Raw genomic sequence first — 18875 nt, forward strand, 5'->3', positions numbered from 1 at the left:
AATATTGTATATTTCTGTTACATTCTGTACACCAGTATCCCCGAAAGCTCTCAGATGCTTTTATATAGTTAGATTACGTAAATTTGTTTTCATGGATTTTCTCCACTTTTCTTGTGTCACAATGCCTAAGGGATATGTTACCATGGCGACTAGCTGAGGAAAGAAGGGCTATTTTTAACTGCTCTCAGCCAATCCAAACCACAAATGTTTCCTGGTTTATCATAAAGTATCATTTTCTGTTACACACCTGAGTTTCAACATTTTTTTTAAAAAAAATTAAATTGTAATTATAAAGCTTAAAAGCAAGATGAATAAACAAATCTTTCAGATTTAAAATCTATAGCATGATTTTCTGTTAGGGATCTCTAGTTACAACTTTTACAGGCTACATAATTCCAGTGCTATCCTTTTGCATAAGCATGCACACAGGCTAACAAATCATAATCATGTCTGCTGCAGCAATTGACTTGCACGCGATTTTCCTTTAATGAATACCATTTTGTAGCATAAGTGCTGTGGCCGCAACTGCACTTAATCACCTTTATATAAATGTATAACAGTAATAAAGCATCAGCTAGATATTTGTACAGTAAGGCTTTAATTTTCTATACTATCAATTAATCAAAGTCTTTGAGGTTAGTGCGAGAAGCTCCCAATGGCACTCCTCTCCTCTTTGCACCGCATCCAAGATGGCAAAGCTTATAGTCCACATGAGTCATGACGCAGTGACATCATTTAGCTGGCATGTGACATCATCGTGCTGCAGTTTGACGCCATATTCAAAATAAAAGGACGCCAAATACCCGGGTTCGATGCCCAAATATAGGTTCTTCCTGAGTGAGTTCCTGGGTGCCTTATATTTGCTGATTTGACTGATCCTTGGTTCCTGACCCTTATTCATGTTAGTAACTATGCTATTTTGCTGGATGTCTTGACACTCTTGCCTGGATACCGACGTTGATCCGCTTAACCCTTTGGTATTGCAAACTAGACTATTTCCTTTGCACACCTGACAGTCAGGAACCTTGAAGGCAGTTTGCACACTCAGACACACGAGGGAAACCCCTGTGAATTCCGGTGTTCACTGATGCCCTTTTTTGCCCTTTTTCTGCTGCGTAACCAACAAGGAATTGGCGCGTTAGGTATTAACAAGTCCGTAAAGAGGTTCTGGCAAGGAACATGGTCACAAAACAGGCAAAAAGGTCAAGGCAGGCTGCAGGAATCAAAGTCAAAAGAGGCAGAAGTCAAAAAGCAGGAATTTCAAATAGTAAATAACAATTCAGCAGGGTCTGTAAACAGAAGCCAGCTTGGGCAATGTTAAAATGGAGACAGGCCTTTGTAAAAGATAATTGGCGCCAAAATTCGAATCTCGTGCTGAAAGATGACATCAAAACGTGAGCATCACGAAGCTCAACATCAAGCTCAGGAGATCCGATGCCAAAGTCACTTGCGCCGTGACGTCACCGGGATCGCTCGCCTGGGCACCAGCAGCCGGAGAGAGACACACGGAGAGGTAAGGGAATGGAGAAATCTCCCACCGCGTCTTACAGTGCTTCTCTCTCCCAACATTATCCTGGATCCAGTTGCAGAATTGAAGGAGAGGAATGTCATGTAAAGATAGATGAAAAGCAAAAAGATACAGTACTTGCCTTCGTTCCATGGTTTTAATGATGCGGTAACAGTATTAATATCTATAAGCCTATGCCTATATGATTTAAGAAGTACACCTTATGCAGGATACAAATTGCTGAAGTGGGGATTCATGCGCAGACTATTTTATTATATGGAGAGCACAAACTCTGAACATATTTTCAGTTTACCTATGCAAAACAGGTTATCGGGAAAGACTGCACTATGTCGACCCTTCTGATTTTTGACTCAAATTTTCATCAAGCTCAAAGGAACTTATGTTTAACTGAAACTCCAACTGAACTGAACCTCCAAAACCAATCCAAAAATATATATACATTTATTATTTTTATACAGACAAATCTGATTCCACATTGAAAGTTATGGCAGTCTACCTGTGCTGTAGGGAACAATTCACCATCACCCCAACAGGCTCACAGAGTGATCCCCCTCCCACACCTTGTTCCATTGTTTCCACAGATTCTATCTACCACTCTACTGAGAAGCAGAGAAACTTGAAAACACAGATACACTAGGGGAATGTTTTATAGAAGCTGTCCTCACATTTTACCCTAGGCTTTACCCTAAAAGCCCACTAATTAAAAAAATATATATTTTAATTCATTATATGCTGTAAGTGTGTCTTTTCTTTGCTACCAGTGACTATGATACTTGTTTAATCATCATTGCCTACAACTATAACATAATACCTTAGGATATGGAATGGGTTTGAGTTATATAAAACTGCATCTGTTTCAATCATTTCTTTCAGTTCATATTTTTTGCTTTTTCTTAAAAAGATGGACAGCTTACATGCCTGTACCAGTGCCAGGGCTGATATAGAATGCTGAATTATTCATTGCAATCATAATAGCGTTAACATCAGTGAGTGACGTTCATTTCACTTAAAAGAATGAGGCATATGTACTGTATTGTACTGTAAGATAGTATTGGGAATTGTTTCATTTTTCGATTTTGTTGCACAATAAATTAGATCTGTTAAATTTTTTTTCTCAAGATATCTCATATTTATAACAGCATATATTTTAAGGGGTTGCCTCTAGATTTAATTTTATCAAAAGAAGTGTGTGCTAGCATATCAATATATCACATAACAATTATGACAATGATATATAACAAAAACACAAAATGTAATTGAAAGTAATTTTTCATTATTTTTCGAATCAGGAGAAATATTCTAATGCTTATTGAACACCTCTGAAAAGTACAGTTTGTTCCATAGAAGTGGTCTGCTAATGATTTAGATAAGATGGAGTAATTGGGCATTTATATTCCAAAAAACATGAATTATTAATAAAATGGAGAAGCCCAAAAAACAGGATGTCTCCATGTTAGTCAGTAGATTAGAAGAGAACGTACTTGTACTTGTTTAGTTAGGAAATGCCAGCTGTAACTACAGACTAAAGGGGAACTTCTACTATTCAATGTCATAATGCTGCCAGCAAAAAAAAAAATTTTTCTGTTAAAAATGACTACTGCCTTTAGATTTTAAGTCATGCCAGAGATATTAAAAGCTGGATATCTAGCTTATTGGATCACCCTCTTGAGCAATTAGGCTGGTAAAATCACAGCCAAAAATGAAAAACAGGGACAACCAATGTCCCAATTCAATTTTTACCAGCCAGGTGGCAACCCTAATTGGAGCAGGCATGGTGGTGTTGGTAAGTTATCATCAGCAGAACCATCAGGGTCATCACCTGAAGGTACCGGACACGTATAATTTTTGACAAAACTAAATTCTGGTTCGCAGGAAAAAAAGTGATATGAAATATATTCTAGATTTCCTATTTTATTCAAGGTCTTTCCTGCCAGATAATATAAATTCCTATGCATTAACAGAGATTAATATATATTTTTGCCAATGGGATTTACTTTACCTAGAGGTTTAAAACACATTTTTTTATTTAATTTTAAATACAAATCAGAACTAGCTGTGCAGCTATGTTCTGTATATTAAAACTGATATAAGACTGCTGGAGCCCCAGGCTTTGTACATTTGTTTTAATAAGTTATATTACCTTTGCTGTATTTTTCTCATATTTAGCTGTAATCCACATGGTATCACATTTATGAACATGAACGTGCTTAAAAATAGGATATGTAGATTTAGATATAGATATAGAATTATACTGTACACCAATCATCTGCATGGTGTGTCTCATCCTGTTTAATTTAGGTGGAAGTCAACTATTATAGAAAAGGCAGACAATAACTCATTGGGAGACATTTAAGGGCACAGTGAGGCAACAAGAGCCAAAAACATATTCTGGTACTACTGTATCTACTCATTTTTGTTTAGAAGAAAGACATTCTCACCTTTAGCGGTTGTCAAATCATAGTGGGAGAGCAGGATATTTATGGAATTTTCTGCAAAGTGATGATGTAAAAGCACGGGCAAAACCCCATCTAGAATATGCCATGCACTTTGGTTGATTACGCTGGAAAAGGAAGGATTCTTCTCCCTTTTGGGCAAATCTGAAACTCTTTGTTTGTATTAAGATCAAATGCACCGTTAATTTGAATTTTTGTATGTTATAAATGCACTTTTTCTATTTTATTCAATGAAGATCCCTTTCCAATCTGCAACTGAAAATGCAACATGGCTGAAATTCTTATTTTGCATTGCCTATCGTTCCACACTCTGCTTCATGTTCCAGCCTGTCTACCTAACCTTTTCCTGGTTGCTAGGGTAATTAATAGGGATGCACCATATCCTCTTTTTTGGGAGTTAAGTCAGTTTAAGTTGAATTATCCCTTTAATGGGAAGTACAGAAGTGGGATTAATTGATAGATGAATGTATGTTCTCATACTGTTTAAATAACTGCCAGTATTTTAACTGCCCATTTAGCTTCATACAGTCAGCTAAATCCCCTTTAAGTTGTTTTCCAAAAAAAAAAAAAAAATCACACTTAATATTAACAATCAATCATTAATTACATAGGTCTGAGCTGGCATGATTTTGTTTTTTTGTGATCCTTATATTATAAATTACACAAAGTGACAATGTGTTCCTAAGTGTTTCCAAAGGAAATGGGTAGCACCCTGAAAATTGCTAGGTGAATGTCTTCTGCAAGGAAGGATATTTGCCTAATAAAAGTTACTAGTTTTACTATTTACAAAATGTACGGGCTCTGGCTGTCGGTATCTTGACAAAGTTCAATCTTATCATTTACCTGTTTTATTTACTTATTCACACAACTGGGACTTTCATCCTACCATGATCACTCTCCTGCACATCCATAAAGGTAATCTATCGTAGGTAATCTGTCATAACCACCGTTACATTGGTGAAATATCACCGAAATTAAAATGAAAAACGAATCAACACAGATACAGAATAACATTGCATTCTCATGGGGACCATTCTTTAACTTGGCCGTTCAGTTATGGACCTTCAAATGGTTCTGTAAAATACTCCTAAGGAAAATATATTGAACTACAAAAATGAACTCGTATTGCTATAAAGTTCTTAAATTGGTACAAGAAATATTTACAATCATTAAATCCCAAATACTTCCAGTCTGCTCAGTCTCCATTTCTCTCTGACTTTTCTGTTACATAAGTTTATAGCCAGGCAGGAGATCTTCTGGCATGTTTAAAGGACCAGTGTTACAAATGTAATGTACTGTTGGCTGGCAAAATTTAGCATTTCCTTTACAAGCACTTCTACTGGATAAATAAATAAGCTGATGCGGAGCTATGGGAGCAGCTATTGAATGGCCATAGGGCACATATTTATACAGCAACTGCGCTGTGACTTCAACTGTGTCAGACAGAGCTCCCCCTGGTGACCGCAAATATACTGGATAAAAAACTGTATTGTAGATAAAAAACTTAGCAATTGACACTTGTAATTGCACTCTGCACTTGTGGGTCATGAATGATCTGAGGAATTTTCTTTCTGCACGAGGCACTGCACTCTTCACCTTGCACAAAATTTGCATCAAAGATGCATTTGGCATGTGTTTAAAACAAACTGTTCATTTGGCCTATAAAGGGATCATGTCATGGGAAAACAGTTTTGTTTCAAAACACACCAGTTAATAGTGCTAATAGTAGACTTCTGCTTTGAAATCCATTTTTAAAAAGAGCATACAGTTTTTTTACATTTAATTTTGACATGGGGCTAGACATGTTGTTAGTTTCCCAGGCACCCTCAGTCACATGAATTGTGCTCTGATAAACTTAAGTCACTCTTGACTGCTGCACTGAAAGTTGGAGTGATATCACCCACCGCCTTTTCCCTCCCAGCAGCCCATCAGCAGAACAATAGGAAGGTAAAGGGATCAACATTGAATCTCATCTGCCGCTTAGCAGCCCAGATTGCCAATTTGTCAAGATCCTTCTGCAAGCATATCATATACTGGATGGAATTAATTAGGCTGCATAGTTATGTGTCATCTGCAAACACTGATACTGTACATACTGAAAGTCATTGATGAACAAGTTAAATTGAAATGCACCTGATACAGAGCCCTGAGGGACTCCACTAAGAACCTTACTACAAGTAGAAAATGTACCATTAACAACCACACTCTATTCCAGATCCTGTAGCCAGTTTCCTATCCATGTGCAAACAACTTCATTAAAGGACCAGTAACATCAAAAACATTTTTCAAAAAATATCAACACAAATTAAACTTTTAAATTGCAAAGCCTTTATTACAAAATAACTTACTGAAACTCCACTTCTGCTCTTCTTCAGAAAAGGCGACAGGGCGACCATTCATTCTGCAGCATTTGATTTCTCCTCCCTAGCTATCTCTCCTGGCTGCTCTGCCGGCAAGATTGGGGCAGCACTTCCAAGCAATGTATTTGTTTTCTTTCTGCGGGCACATTTCATATCCCCCAGCCCACGTCGCCATATCCTGCCAATTGCTCCCCACTTCCCACCATTGCTCCTCCGTCTCTCCCTAACAGCAGCCTAACGTGTGTTTGTGCCGGTGGCAAATACATCACCGTTGTATACATTCACCCTCTGTGATGACTCAGTTGACTATTCAGCCCTCATAACCCTGTCTTCCTCCTCCGTCCGAGCTAACCAAAAAGAAGAGAGTTGCTCTGCTCCCTTCTGGGCCCTGCATGTTCCCACAAGCACAGCAGCAAGGTTGTAGCATAGCGCTAGAGCAGGAGGTGCGATTCTGTATTAAGTATTAAGGCAATAAATACAAATGGCCCACAGAGCAGTACATTATATGAAGTGAAGCGCTATGCTACAGAGCATTACAGCCTTACAGAGCATTTGTTTTTTAGATGGGATCAGTGACCCCCATTTGAAAGCATGAAAGGGTCCGAAGAAGAAGGAAAATAATTAAAAAACTATCAAAAAGAATGAAGACCAATGGAAAGGTTGCTTAGATTTGGCCATTCTATAACATACTAAAAGTTAACTTAAAGGTGAACCACCCCTTTAAAAACTTTTTGAGGGTTAACCACTCCTCATTTACAACATTTATTATAGTGTTTAACTTCATTAAATGCAGCTTCTGTTCCCATAGGCCCCATAGGCCCTTCTGTTCATTCCTATTAACTTTTAACTCTTTACTTCTATATTAAGCCCCATAAGGGAATACATTGAGAACAGTAATGTTTCAATATCATTTTAACCCTTTAAGTGCCAGCAGAAGTTGCCATTTTGGTTACACAAAATGCCAGACGTTTTTGAAACATTTTGTGCTCTCTCTCACTTTAGGGGCATTTTTTGAAGGGCAACCTTTAGTTTACCTAGGAAAACTATACATTGTTTTTTTCAGGAGAACCTGAGTTTTTTAAATCTGCCTGAGTTTTCATGTATTTCCAGCTCTATAAAAAGATTTATTGCGCTAAATACCAAAAAAATGTAAATTCCTATTTTTTGAATTTTATGAATTTATACAAGAAACATTTAATTTTACACATGAAAATTCAACTGATTTGGAAAGCCTCGTGTCTCGAACGTGTCAATACCAGATATGTATTTTTTTATAGTTTTAGTGAGATTTAAGACTTTAACAGCAAAAACTCCTAGCAGTATATTACCGTATTTTGAAAGCACTAAGGCAGAAAACGGCATACTTTAGAATTCCAAGGCCAAAAAATCCTGAAACAGTAGGTTTTCCCAAGAAAACCATATATTTTTGAAAAGTATTCATTCCAAAATGGGTAACTACTGTATGTCTCTCTACTCCTAACAACCAAACATCAAAGCTTGTCTGAACATAGCGGTTTTTATAAAAATGTATCAAAATTCTGAAAAATCCCTTCAAAATCCCTTCAAAGGTTTACCAAAGTATCATTTAGAGACCCCAATATGGATATATGGCAGACAAAATATCCACGGGCAAAATGAAGTAACAAAGAACAGAGCGAAATACAATAAAATCACTTAAATTCAACTAAACCACAAAAATCAATGCTTTTTTTTCTCGCCTACTGTAATCAGCAGTCAGAATCACAGTTTGAATATTTTAGCATGGCCAAATAGTTTTTACGGACAGAAATAAGCAAACAACACCTACGCAAAGCTGAAAATGCAATAAAATGGCTAACCATTGTGCAGTGCAATTAGCGAATACGCTATTCGAAATGGCAATACTACTGTGTTTTCAGGCAAAAAAACAGACAAAGTGATAAGGAAAAAAAAGACACAAAATAGTGTAAAGAGCAGATTTACTAAGTTCGAGTGAATTTTCGAAGTACAAAAAGTTCGAATTTCAAAGTAATTTTTTGGATATTTCTTCCATCGAATAGGATCATACGACTTTGAATTTACTTCAACTTCGCTCCGAAATAAAAATCGTTTGACTATTCGACCATTCGATAATCGAAGTACTGTCTCTTTAAAAAAAACTTTGACTTCAAAACTTCGCCAACTTAAACCTGCCGAAGTGCTGTGTTAGCCTATGGGGACCTTCTAGAGCAATTTTCTAAATTTTTTATATTCGAAGGAAAATCGTATGATAAAATCGTTCGAATCGTACGATTCGAAGTACGATCGGAATACTATCGTACGATGAATAAAATCCTCCGACTTTGAATTCGAATGTCGGAGGATTCTATTCGATGGTCGACTTTCGAAATATTTTCCACTCCGAAATTCGACCCTTGATAAATCTGCCCCTATGTGTGTATGCGTGTGTACAATTGGCAAATTGCGTATTGTGTGCGTGTGCAAGCGTGTGTGAGTGCTGTGATTGTATGTGAACTATAACAAACAAGGGAAAGTTGTGCTCACCACTATTTTTTTAAAACCATTAGGCGGAGGTGCAATGAAGCTGTGACCACAAAATACATATAGTTAAATACAAGAGTCCTCTGCACTCAACCCATTATCAATATATTTAAGACAGCGACATTTTGTGCATACTGCTACTGAAAAATGCCTTACCCTTTAAACAAAACAGGGATTGTTTGTCCATATATTGCAATATATTTAAGCTGGCCAACTACGTCAAAGTCATCCCATATCTGGCCAGTCCTATGCTCAATTTTCATCTGATTCATTAAGAATTCTATTGTTCTTTTACATTTATATGTATATGAATGTGCCATTATTATTATTATTTATTTATTTATTATCTAAAATTTAAGCAAATTCATCTATGTTACCTGACTACATACTGAATTTTGGTAAATTACAGGTCAATTTGTTTTCTTTTGTTATGTTAGCTTGTTTTTTTTTTTTTTTTTTTTTTTTTTGTTCACATGATAAAATGTTCATGTTAATATTCTGAACTGTTCTTCTTTTAATGTGAAAGACTTCATGATTGTATACATACATGATTCAATGTTTTATTGAAACTTATTGAAACTTAATAAAAAGAATTTGAAAAGAAAGAAAGAATTCTATTGCTTCATTATACATTTTACAAAGGGACTAAATGTATGTGAACCCCCCTGATACCTCAAAATTGTATGTGTGTGTTTGTGTGTAAGTGTGTATTGGTAAAATAAGTGTGTGTTTGTGGGGGGGGGCACCAACCTGGGGGGGCAGGCTCACCGATTGTCCAGGAGGGCTGAAGGAAGAGAAGGCACTGTGGTTTGTTTTGTAAAAACTCCAAAAAATCATACGACTCGGGTTAGCGCTCTGTTTTATTGAGCTTTTTTATTAAGAGATACGGCAAAATTTGGCATGGGAGTTTGGGCATAGCTGCTTTTTTTTTTTAACTAAAAATTATGAGATAAATTCAGATTTTTGTAAATAACCCCCTAAATGGGATTACTTTATGGTCAATTACTTGCACATTTGCTATACTTTCTGGTCATTAGAGATCACTAGATCCAGAATAGCATTTTTTCTGGTTGGCTTCTCAGCAACCTGTGCCATAAAATTGTCATGCAGCAAGTTTATAAACTTGTTCCCATTAACTGTCCTGACTCCTGGCAGAACTGTTGATCCAGTCAATATCTGAGTAATTGTAATCCCCCATTATCATTACTTTCCCCAAACTAGCAGTCTTTTCTATTTGGATCTTGAGCTTCGCATCCTCCAATTCACTTAAATTAGGGGGTCTATAGCATACGCCTACAATTAATTTGCTGGACTCTTTAAACTCAGTGAACAGCTCCACCCATAAGGCTTCAGCTCCCTCATTTTCTAGCATCACTTCCTCCTTTATATTAGCTTTTCAATCTTGCTTAACAAACAGACATACCCCTCCTCCTTTTTTATTGCCTCTGTCCCTCCGAAACAATGTATATCCACTGATATTAACTGCCCAGCCATGCGACTCATGTTTCGTCCACACCAACCACATCATATTTTTCCTCCTACGCCAACACCTCCAGCTCTCCCACTTTACCAGTCAGACTCCTTGCATTACAAAAAATACATTTAATACAGGAACAATAGCTGATTTAAAAAGCAGTTATATCAAAAGTTGCAAAAGTTTGTAATATCATGAAAGCAACAAACATTGTCTTATCACATTGGTAAAGTATTCTTTTCTGCAATACTATTGCATTAAATTATGGCCAAAATGTAATATGTATATTTGTATTTGTTTGTTGTTAGGAAATGTGCCTCTACGTGTCCATGAGACCTGCATAATCATTTAAACAGAGCAGCTATATTTTAACAGTAATTGTCCTCCATTTCCAGATATTGATCTGAAAGTGACAACATGTCTGCAATTATATTGGAGATCAATTCTTGGATTTAGCTCTAATTACACTGACATTTCAGCAAAGCATTTATTTTCATAGGCCCTGCTTCAGTGTTTACGAAGGAAAGTTCTGTTGTTTGAGTACATAATAATAATGAAGTAATCATGCAGAAATTCTTCTTCTCATAGAAATGAAATCATATCATTTCCAAAGGATAATAATGTTCCAAAATATACAAATATGAGCTACAAATAGTAAATGGTAAATAGCATGCAGTAGAAAACCGTTTTCTCAGGGATGTTTTTCTAGTGTAAAATCTTGGAAATTTTAAAATCAGGGAAATGTGTTTCAGTAGCTTAAAGGACAAGGAAACCCCCCAAATGAATTATGTTGTCCTGAAAGGGAGAATTACAAAGACACTTTAGGCACTTACAGATAATGTATTTTTTTTTAAAGTATCTTGGCCAGAAGCTATTGAAATCCAAGAGATTGGTGTACAGTACGTCACAGCTGCAGAAACACTTCTCAGAGACTAAGACCAAGACCATTGCATTTGTACATTAGCTGCAGTTGGAATCGATTGCAAGCGCTCTAATCGCCCTGTGATCATTAGATACAATGATGACACGAGCATTACGCATGTGCAGAATTGTTTTCGTGACGTAACAAATGACGAATCAGGAAAGAAGACGTGGGCCTCAAAATGCAAAGCATTATGACAGACAATATAAACAGATGTCAGCATTTCAGAGGAAAAACCTAGAGATTCACAAGGAGGGGGGGGGATGAGACAAACATTAGTTTATGTTTCTTATTGAAGGTGTTTACTTGTCCTTTAATATTCAAAGGATAGTTGTACAGGAGTAAGTTTTACTTTGAAATACAATACAAGGTTAAAGCAGTGCAGCATTAGTGTTACACTATGGGACAGCGTTTGTAAACCACAACCGGGCACAAAAGTAATCATGTATGGCTGCAAGAGCAGTTGCAAATTTGCGTGTAAAACCCATTCATTAATAGCCAAAATTTGCTCTTCCCACTTCCATATTGTTCCAAATCAAGCGCAGTTGCACATGTTAAATTGAACACAATTCTGTTGAAAGTGTCCCAAGTCTGGAGGTCTGGTGTTTATAAAATCAAAAGTGATTTGGGTATAGCCATAAGAGGTAAAAAAACTAACTGGAATTCACTTTTTAAAGAAGGACCTATGGCAAAATATGTACATTAGTATTTTAAACTGTAATTTCACAAAAAATACAATTGGAAGACGGAAAATAGGCTTTTTTTTTTCTAGGAAAACCAGATTGATTTTTGTGTACATTGCTGAAAAAAACACCAATTGAAATGCATTATAAATGTGTGGGGCTGCAAAAAACAGTTTAAAATGTGGGAGACCTTAAAATGGGGGGAATGTTAAATTGAGGTTTGACTGTATTATAATACACAAACATTCTAATGTCAAATTGAGACCAGTGCAAGGCCATTCCCCTATTCCTAGTTCATAAAAAGCAACTTAAAAATAAAGATGTGTTAGTTGATTATATCAATGTATTATTTCATAACCCAGTGTGACCAGCAAAGGCAATATGGTTGCACACCATCATACAACTGTGTGTAGGGCACAGACACCCACAATTTGATCTGATTGCAACTCCACCCTTCTCTATAAGTGGAGAATTAATTCACCAATGCCCATGCTGGAACCTGATGTTTGAAAATTAAGGCAAGTACTTGAACACCATGAGCTACATTCAAATATACAGTATGTTAGGGAAGCTGCTGTACATGATCCCAGTAAGTCACCATAGCGATGCCTGTATATTGTTTTTTCTTGTAAGTTTTTGTTCTTACAGGTCAAAGAGCACTTCTTGTTTCCAAACACAAATAAAGAAATAGTGAACGTTGAACAATTAAATGGTAAGACGCAATCTCTAAATGTAAGTTCACAGCGTAAATGATTTAAAAACTCAGTCCCCATATTTTCAGTTGTGACCTTAAAATGACTGACCTTAAGCAAGATGTCTATTCACCTTACCCATTGTAATACAATACCAGATGTTCTATAGCACTAGAGTTTCTTTAAAGGGTAATAAATATTATCCTCTTGACGGCAAAATACAAGTGTGTGTTTTCTTATCGATATTGTAAACACTCATGGGGTACTTATCAAATCTTCTTTGGACAGTCATGGTAGTGCTGCTTTTAAATGTATTGTTCAGTATAAAAATAAAACTGGATAAATGGATAGTAGGGATGTAGCGAACTGTTCGCCCGCGAACTAGTTCGCGCGAACTTCGACCGTTCGCCGAATGTTCGCGAACGTTTGGGAACGTTCGCATTTTGAGTTCGCGTTCGATTCAAATACAAGTCGTTCGACCATTCGACCATTCGAATTCCTTCGACCGCTAAAAATCGAACGATATCCATTCGTTCGAACGGTTGTAAGCATTCGATCGAATGAAAAGCATTCGATTGAATGGCTTCGATCGTTCGATTCGAATGAAAAACCTTCGATCGAATGATTAAAATCCTTCGATCGTTCGAATCGAACGATTTTAGCGGGTGTTCGAAGTTCGCGAACTGTTCGCGAACGTTCGCATTTTTTGCCGGTGTTCGCGAACGGCGTTCGCGAACACCAAATCAGCAGTTCGCTACATCCCTAATGGATAGTATGTGCACAATAAAAAATGTGTCTAATATAGTTATTTAGCTAAATATGTAATGTATAAAGGATGGAGCGACTGGGTGTCTAACATAATAGCCAGAACATTACTTCCTGCTTTGCAGCTCTCTTGGTTTTCACTGATTGGTTACCAGGCAGTGGCTTGAGGGGGTGCACATGGTCATAACCTGCACGCTAAGGAAGAATTGCAAAGTTATATCCCCCTTAATGTCACTAACTCAGAGTTAAAGTCACTAACTCAGAGTTAGAGAGCTGAACAGCAGGAAGTTGGGTTCTGTTGTGTTAGACATTTGCTCGTTTAACATACATAGTTACATAGTTACATAGTCAAATTGGGTTGAAAAAAGACAAAGTCCATCAAGTTCAACGCCTCCAAATGAAAACCCAGTCACACAAAACACACACATTATATATAATTACATCATGATACATTACACATCATAAATAACTAATACAAACACAACTATCTGCTTAAAAGAGAAGACAAAGAGAAAAAAACAGCAATAGCTACAGGTAAAAAAAGATCTCTTATAACGATCAGTAGTACATCTAGGTAAACTCTCCAGATTTTCTAGAAACTACCTAGATCAGGGGTGTCCAACCTTTTGGCTTCCTTGGGCCACATTTGAAGAAGAAAAATTTTCTGGGGCCGCACATGAAATACACAACACTTTTGATTTATAAAAATAAAGGAAAAACACAGAAATTAACTACAATACCAGCTAGATAACCATATTGAGCTATACACTGGAATATGGGACAAATATAGAGCAACCTTCTCTGCTATATGATTACTAATTGGGCAATAGGTAGTCCCCCTCCTCCCTAGGTCACCACATTGTTACAACCTGGCATAGTAAGCCTATTCCTAACAAGACAACAGACTGAGGTGGTAATGATAACCCGGTAATGATAATCATTACCACCTCAGTCTGTCATATTGTTAGGAATAGGCTTACTATGCCAGCTAATCATGTGTTTGGACAAAAAACAGAACAACAACATGTTATTTCACTCTTTTATTTTCTCCATACCTTTTATTAATTGTTCATTTCTTTCTTTTTTTCACTTACTTTCCTTTTCTCTCTCCACATGCAATGTGAAGCAAATATATGGTTGTACAATGCACAAAAAAGAAGATACAAGTAAAGTTTTACAAAAAAAGAAAAGAGAGCAAAACAAACCATCCTAATGGGATTTTTGACATTGCACTTGACTTGATAAACTACTGCTCAATGGAACCAGATATTGATGCATTAAATTAGAAGTAGTTGCAATTCTCAGTGAATATTCAAGGTGCTCATCAGATAATTTGGTTCTAATTTTGTGGCAAGCAACTCCAAAAACTGCATGGCTCTTCTCCTGCCTAATGAAAGGCTAGCTTCAGCCTGCAGCTTACTGGTAAACTTTACAAAAAAAGTAAAAGAAAAGAGCAAATTAAACCATCCTAGTGGGATTTTAGAGATTGTGTTTGATAAACTACTAATCAATGCATCAATATCTGGTTCCATTGAAGTAGTTGCAATTCTCAGTGAATATTCAAGGTGCTCATCAGATAATTTGGTTCTAATTTTACTCTTAGTGTGCTTCATTCTTCATTCATAAGAAAAGAGAGCAAAACAAACCATCCTAATGGAATTTTTGACATTGCACTTGACTTGATAAACTACTGCTCAATGGAACCAGATATTGATGCATTAGATTAGAAGTAGTTGCAATTCTCAGTGCATATTCCAGGTGCTCATCAGATAATTTGGTTCTAATTTTACTCTTAGTGTGCTTCATTCTTGAAAAAAGTTGCTCACAAATATAGGTGCTGCCAAAACGTGATGACAGGAATAAGGCATGGTTGTGAAGTGAGGGATATTTATCTCTGGGAAGATAGGACCTATAAAAGTCCAGTAAAGACACATAGTCAAAGTTTTCCTTAAGTTGTCTACACATGCAATGTGAAGCAAATATATGTTTTTACAATGCAAAAAAGATGATAACTGTAAGAGTAAAGTTTACAAAAAAAGTAAAAGAAAAGAGAGCAAATTAAGCCATCCTAGTGGGATTTATGACATTGTGTTTGATAAACTAATGCATCAATATCTGGTTCCATTGAAGTTGTTGCAATTCTCAGTGAATTTTCAAGGTGCTCATCAGATAATTTGGTTCTAATTTTACTCTTAGTGTGCTTCATTCTTGAAAAAAGTTGCTCACAAATATAGGTGCTGCCAAAAAGTGATGACATGAATAAGGCATGGTTGTGCAGTGAGGGATATTTATCTCTGGGAAGATAGGACCTATAAAAGTCCAGTAAAGACACATGATCAAATTTTTCCTTAAGCTGGAAGTCAGATTGCAGCTCAATGCATTCCATTTGAAAATTGGCAGGTAACATATTTATGTCAACTGAAAATGGTGTTGCAAATATAGCAAAATGTTGTTTATTTTCCCTGAAATCCTGAAAACGTTTTTCAAATTCTTGTATCAAATCATAAAGCAAGGCTGCATATTTTTCAGTGTTCACAGGAACATGTTTGGCCAATGTGTGGAAATGCATAAAATTGTTTGCCTTAATTTGATCTTCCCATAATTTTAGTTTCGTTTGGAATGCTGTTATGCCTTGGAACATTGTGTTGATAAGCTGGTTTTTACCTTGAAGACGCATATTTAAGTCATTCAAATGGGAGGTCAAATCCACTAAAAATGCTAAATCTGTAAGCCAGTTTTCATCATCAAGTTCAGGCACACATTTTGCTTTTGATACCATAAATGACTTTACTTCATGTCGCAAATCATAAAATCTTTTCAACATTTGGCCTCGACTTAGCCATCTTACTTCTGAGAAGTAAATGACATCACCACAGTCAGCATCTATACTTCTAAGAAATTCCTGGAACTGGCGATGATTCAAGCCCTTGGCCCTTATGAAATTCACAGCCTTTATCACTATTTGCATGATGTTATCCATTTTTAAAGCTTTTGCACATAAATTTTCTTGATGTACTATGCAATGATACTTCATTAAATGTGAGTTTTTGGCAGCAATTGCATCATTTTCTATTAATTTTACAAGTCCCTCTCTTCTACCTACCATTGCTGGGGCACCATCAGTAACTATACCAGATATGTTTACAAAAGACAGAGAATATCTATTTAACATATTTTTTACTGCTTCATATAAATCCCTTGATTTAGTTGTGTCTTTTAATGGCACTAAAGAAGCCATCTCTTCAGTAACATTATATTCATTATCAATACCTCTCATAAAAATGGCAAGTTGAGCCGTATCTGTAGCATCAGTGCTTTCATCCACTGCCAAAGCATAATATTTAAATTTAGCAGCTTTACTCTTCAAACATCTTTCAACAGATTTTCCAATGTCTTCTGTTCGCCTGGCTATAGTCTGGTGTGACAAACTTATTTTAGAAATATCCCCTTTTTTTTCAGGGCAAATTATGTCTGCCACACTTTCCATACATTGCTTAATAAACTCACCATCAGTAAATGGTTTTGATTTTTTTGCTATTAAATATGTTACCACATAACTAGCTTTTACAATAGATTCTGTCTGAGTAATAACTTTTTTAAATAAATTTTGTTGAGAAGACAGACTTTTCTTAAGTTCCATTGCTTTGTCCTTACGACACATTCCTTGATACACAGAGAATTTTGCAGCATGTTTTTGCATATAATGCCTTTTTAAATTATAGTCTTTGAAAACTTGCACATATTCACCACAAATTAAGCAGAGTGCTTTACTGTTTGCCTCAACAAAAAAGTACTCTTCTGTCCAATTTTCTTTAAACACTCTTCCTTCCTCTGTAACTTTTCTTTTTCTGTGTTCTTTTTTCGATTCAGAGATTCTGAAAGCCATGCTAAAAAAAATAGGGACTATATTTATTATGTTGTTAATTGTGAAGCATGGCTAGCAATACTTAATGTGCTGCAGATGTACTGCTTACCTGCCTTTCCTAATAACAGGACTGTAGTAGGAGGTTGATGACTGCTATTTTTCTGCACTTTGAAGCTGCACACCACCACATGGGAACAAATAGCAAGAGTTTGCTAGAAGAAAAATAGGGACTATATTTACCAATTATGGCTGCCAACTGTAAAAAAGCATAGCAGGTGATGCATGAGGTGCCACTTAATAATGCTTACCTGCCTTCTAAATAACAACCAAGGCTCACTTGCAGGTTGATAGGTTAAAAATGATAAGCTCTGTGTTTCTGCTATAGGAAGCTGTACGGGAACGAATAGCAAGAGCTATAAGGAAAATATGTACTATATTACCATTTATGGCTGCCAAATGTAAAACATAGCAGGCGATGGGAGAGGTGCCACTTAAAAATGCTTACCTACCTTTCCAAATAACCACCGAACGCTCACTTTCAGGTTGATCAGCTCAGTGTTTCTGCTGTAGGAAGCTGTGTACAGTGCACCTCACAGGAACAAATAACTGTTTAAAAAAGGGAATGCTATGTAAAATGCCCGTTCATGGATGGCACACATCGCATACAATAGCTCAATATTTGCAGGAAAAAAAAGTCTAAAAAATAAATGAATGTATGTGAAAATATGCCTTTTTGAAATTTTCACTGTTTTGCTAATTTTCCAATAAAGGTAGGTACAGACTTGACCATCACCAGGGGCGTAACTAAAAGAGGCCCAATTTGTAACTGGCGTATTTTCATAAAAAATTATTTATTTCACTGCACATATTGTGCTATGTTTGGGCTACTTTTGAAGTTGAATAAACAATTTATTTATAATTCATTTTTCAGTTACAAAATTAATTCTCTATTTTTGATACTATGAACTGTGAATTTAATTAAGAAGTGATAATTCATTGCAATGCACTTATAAGCTATTAAGTACATTTACCTCATAATTAATTATCTTAAAAAACAAATCAATTGATTATTGGGAATCACAGGGGGCTTGGGAATTCATTTCTTTTTAATTAATTTTTGTATTAATTCTAATTTATTGCACTGCTCTTTAATTAGCCTACAGACCTACACACAGTGAATTTAGTGAAAATAATAATTCCAGAAAATTGTGGAATAGGTATATGGCCCAGGGGTGTTATTACACAAATCCCTACTTCCAAATTTATCATGTCAAATGCAAAGCACTAAGCCAGACTAAAACAGTAAAAAATTCTGTACCTGTAAAAATACTGTGCAGGTGTATTGTGCTGAACCAGGGGAGCTGAGGTAATAATAATTGGTTGCTGTGGAGTGCAAGAGTGCCAGACTTGCCAGTAAGCTGCAGGCTGAAGCTAGCCTTTCATTAGGCAGGAGAAGAGCCACGTAGTTTTGGGAGTTGCTCGCCACGTAGTTTTGGGAGTTGCTCTCTCTCTGTGCCTTTTATCACGCTGCCAGACAAGAGGGGGCAGGGCCCAGCAAAGCCAGGAAATTGGCGCCAAAAACACGCGCTGCTAGCTAGCAGCAGCTAGCAGCC

At 36.4% G+C, this 18875-nt stretch overlaps 1 protein-coding gene across 1 annotated transcript in view; it reads right to left on the reverse strand.

The window, feature by feature from the left end:
* Positions 1 to 17549, reverse strand: part of LOC121393585 (general transcription factor II-I repeat domain-containing protein 2-like) — a 109840-nt gene extending 92291 nt beyond the window's left edge. Inside the window, exons 1-2 of the mRNA XM_041562414.1 lie at positions 17372 to 17549; positions 15876 to 17284 (exon numbers count right to left, since the gene is read on the reverse strand). Coding sequence (XP_041418348.1) covers positions 15876 to 17283 — 1408 coding nt within the window. The 5' untranslated portion in view covers position 17284; positions 17372 to 17549. The remainder of the gene's footprint in view (positions 1 to 15875; positions 17285 to 17371) is intronic.
* Positions 17550 to 18875: the final 1326 nt, after the last annotated feature.

The sequence above is a fragment of the Xenopus laevis genome, chromosome 5L (genome assembly GCF_017654675.1).
Source record: "Xenopus laevis strain J_2021 chromosome 5L, Xenopus_laevis_v10.1, whole genome shotgun sequence".
Taxonomy (NCBI): Eukaryota; Metazoa; Chordata; class Amphibia; order Anura; family Pipidae; genus Xenopus; species Xenopus laevis.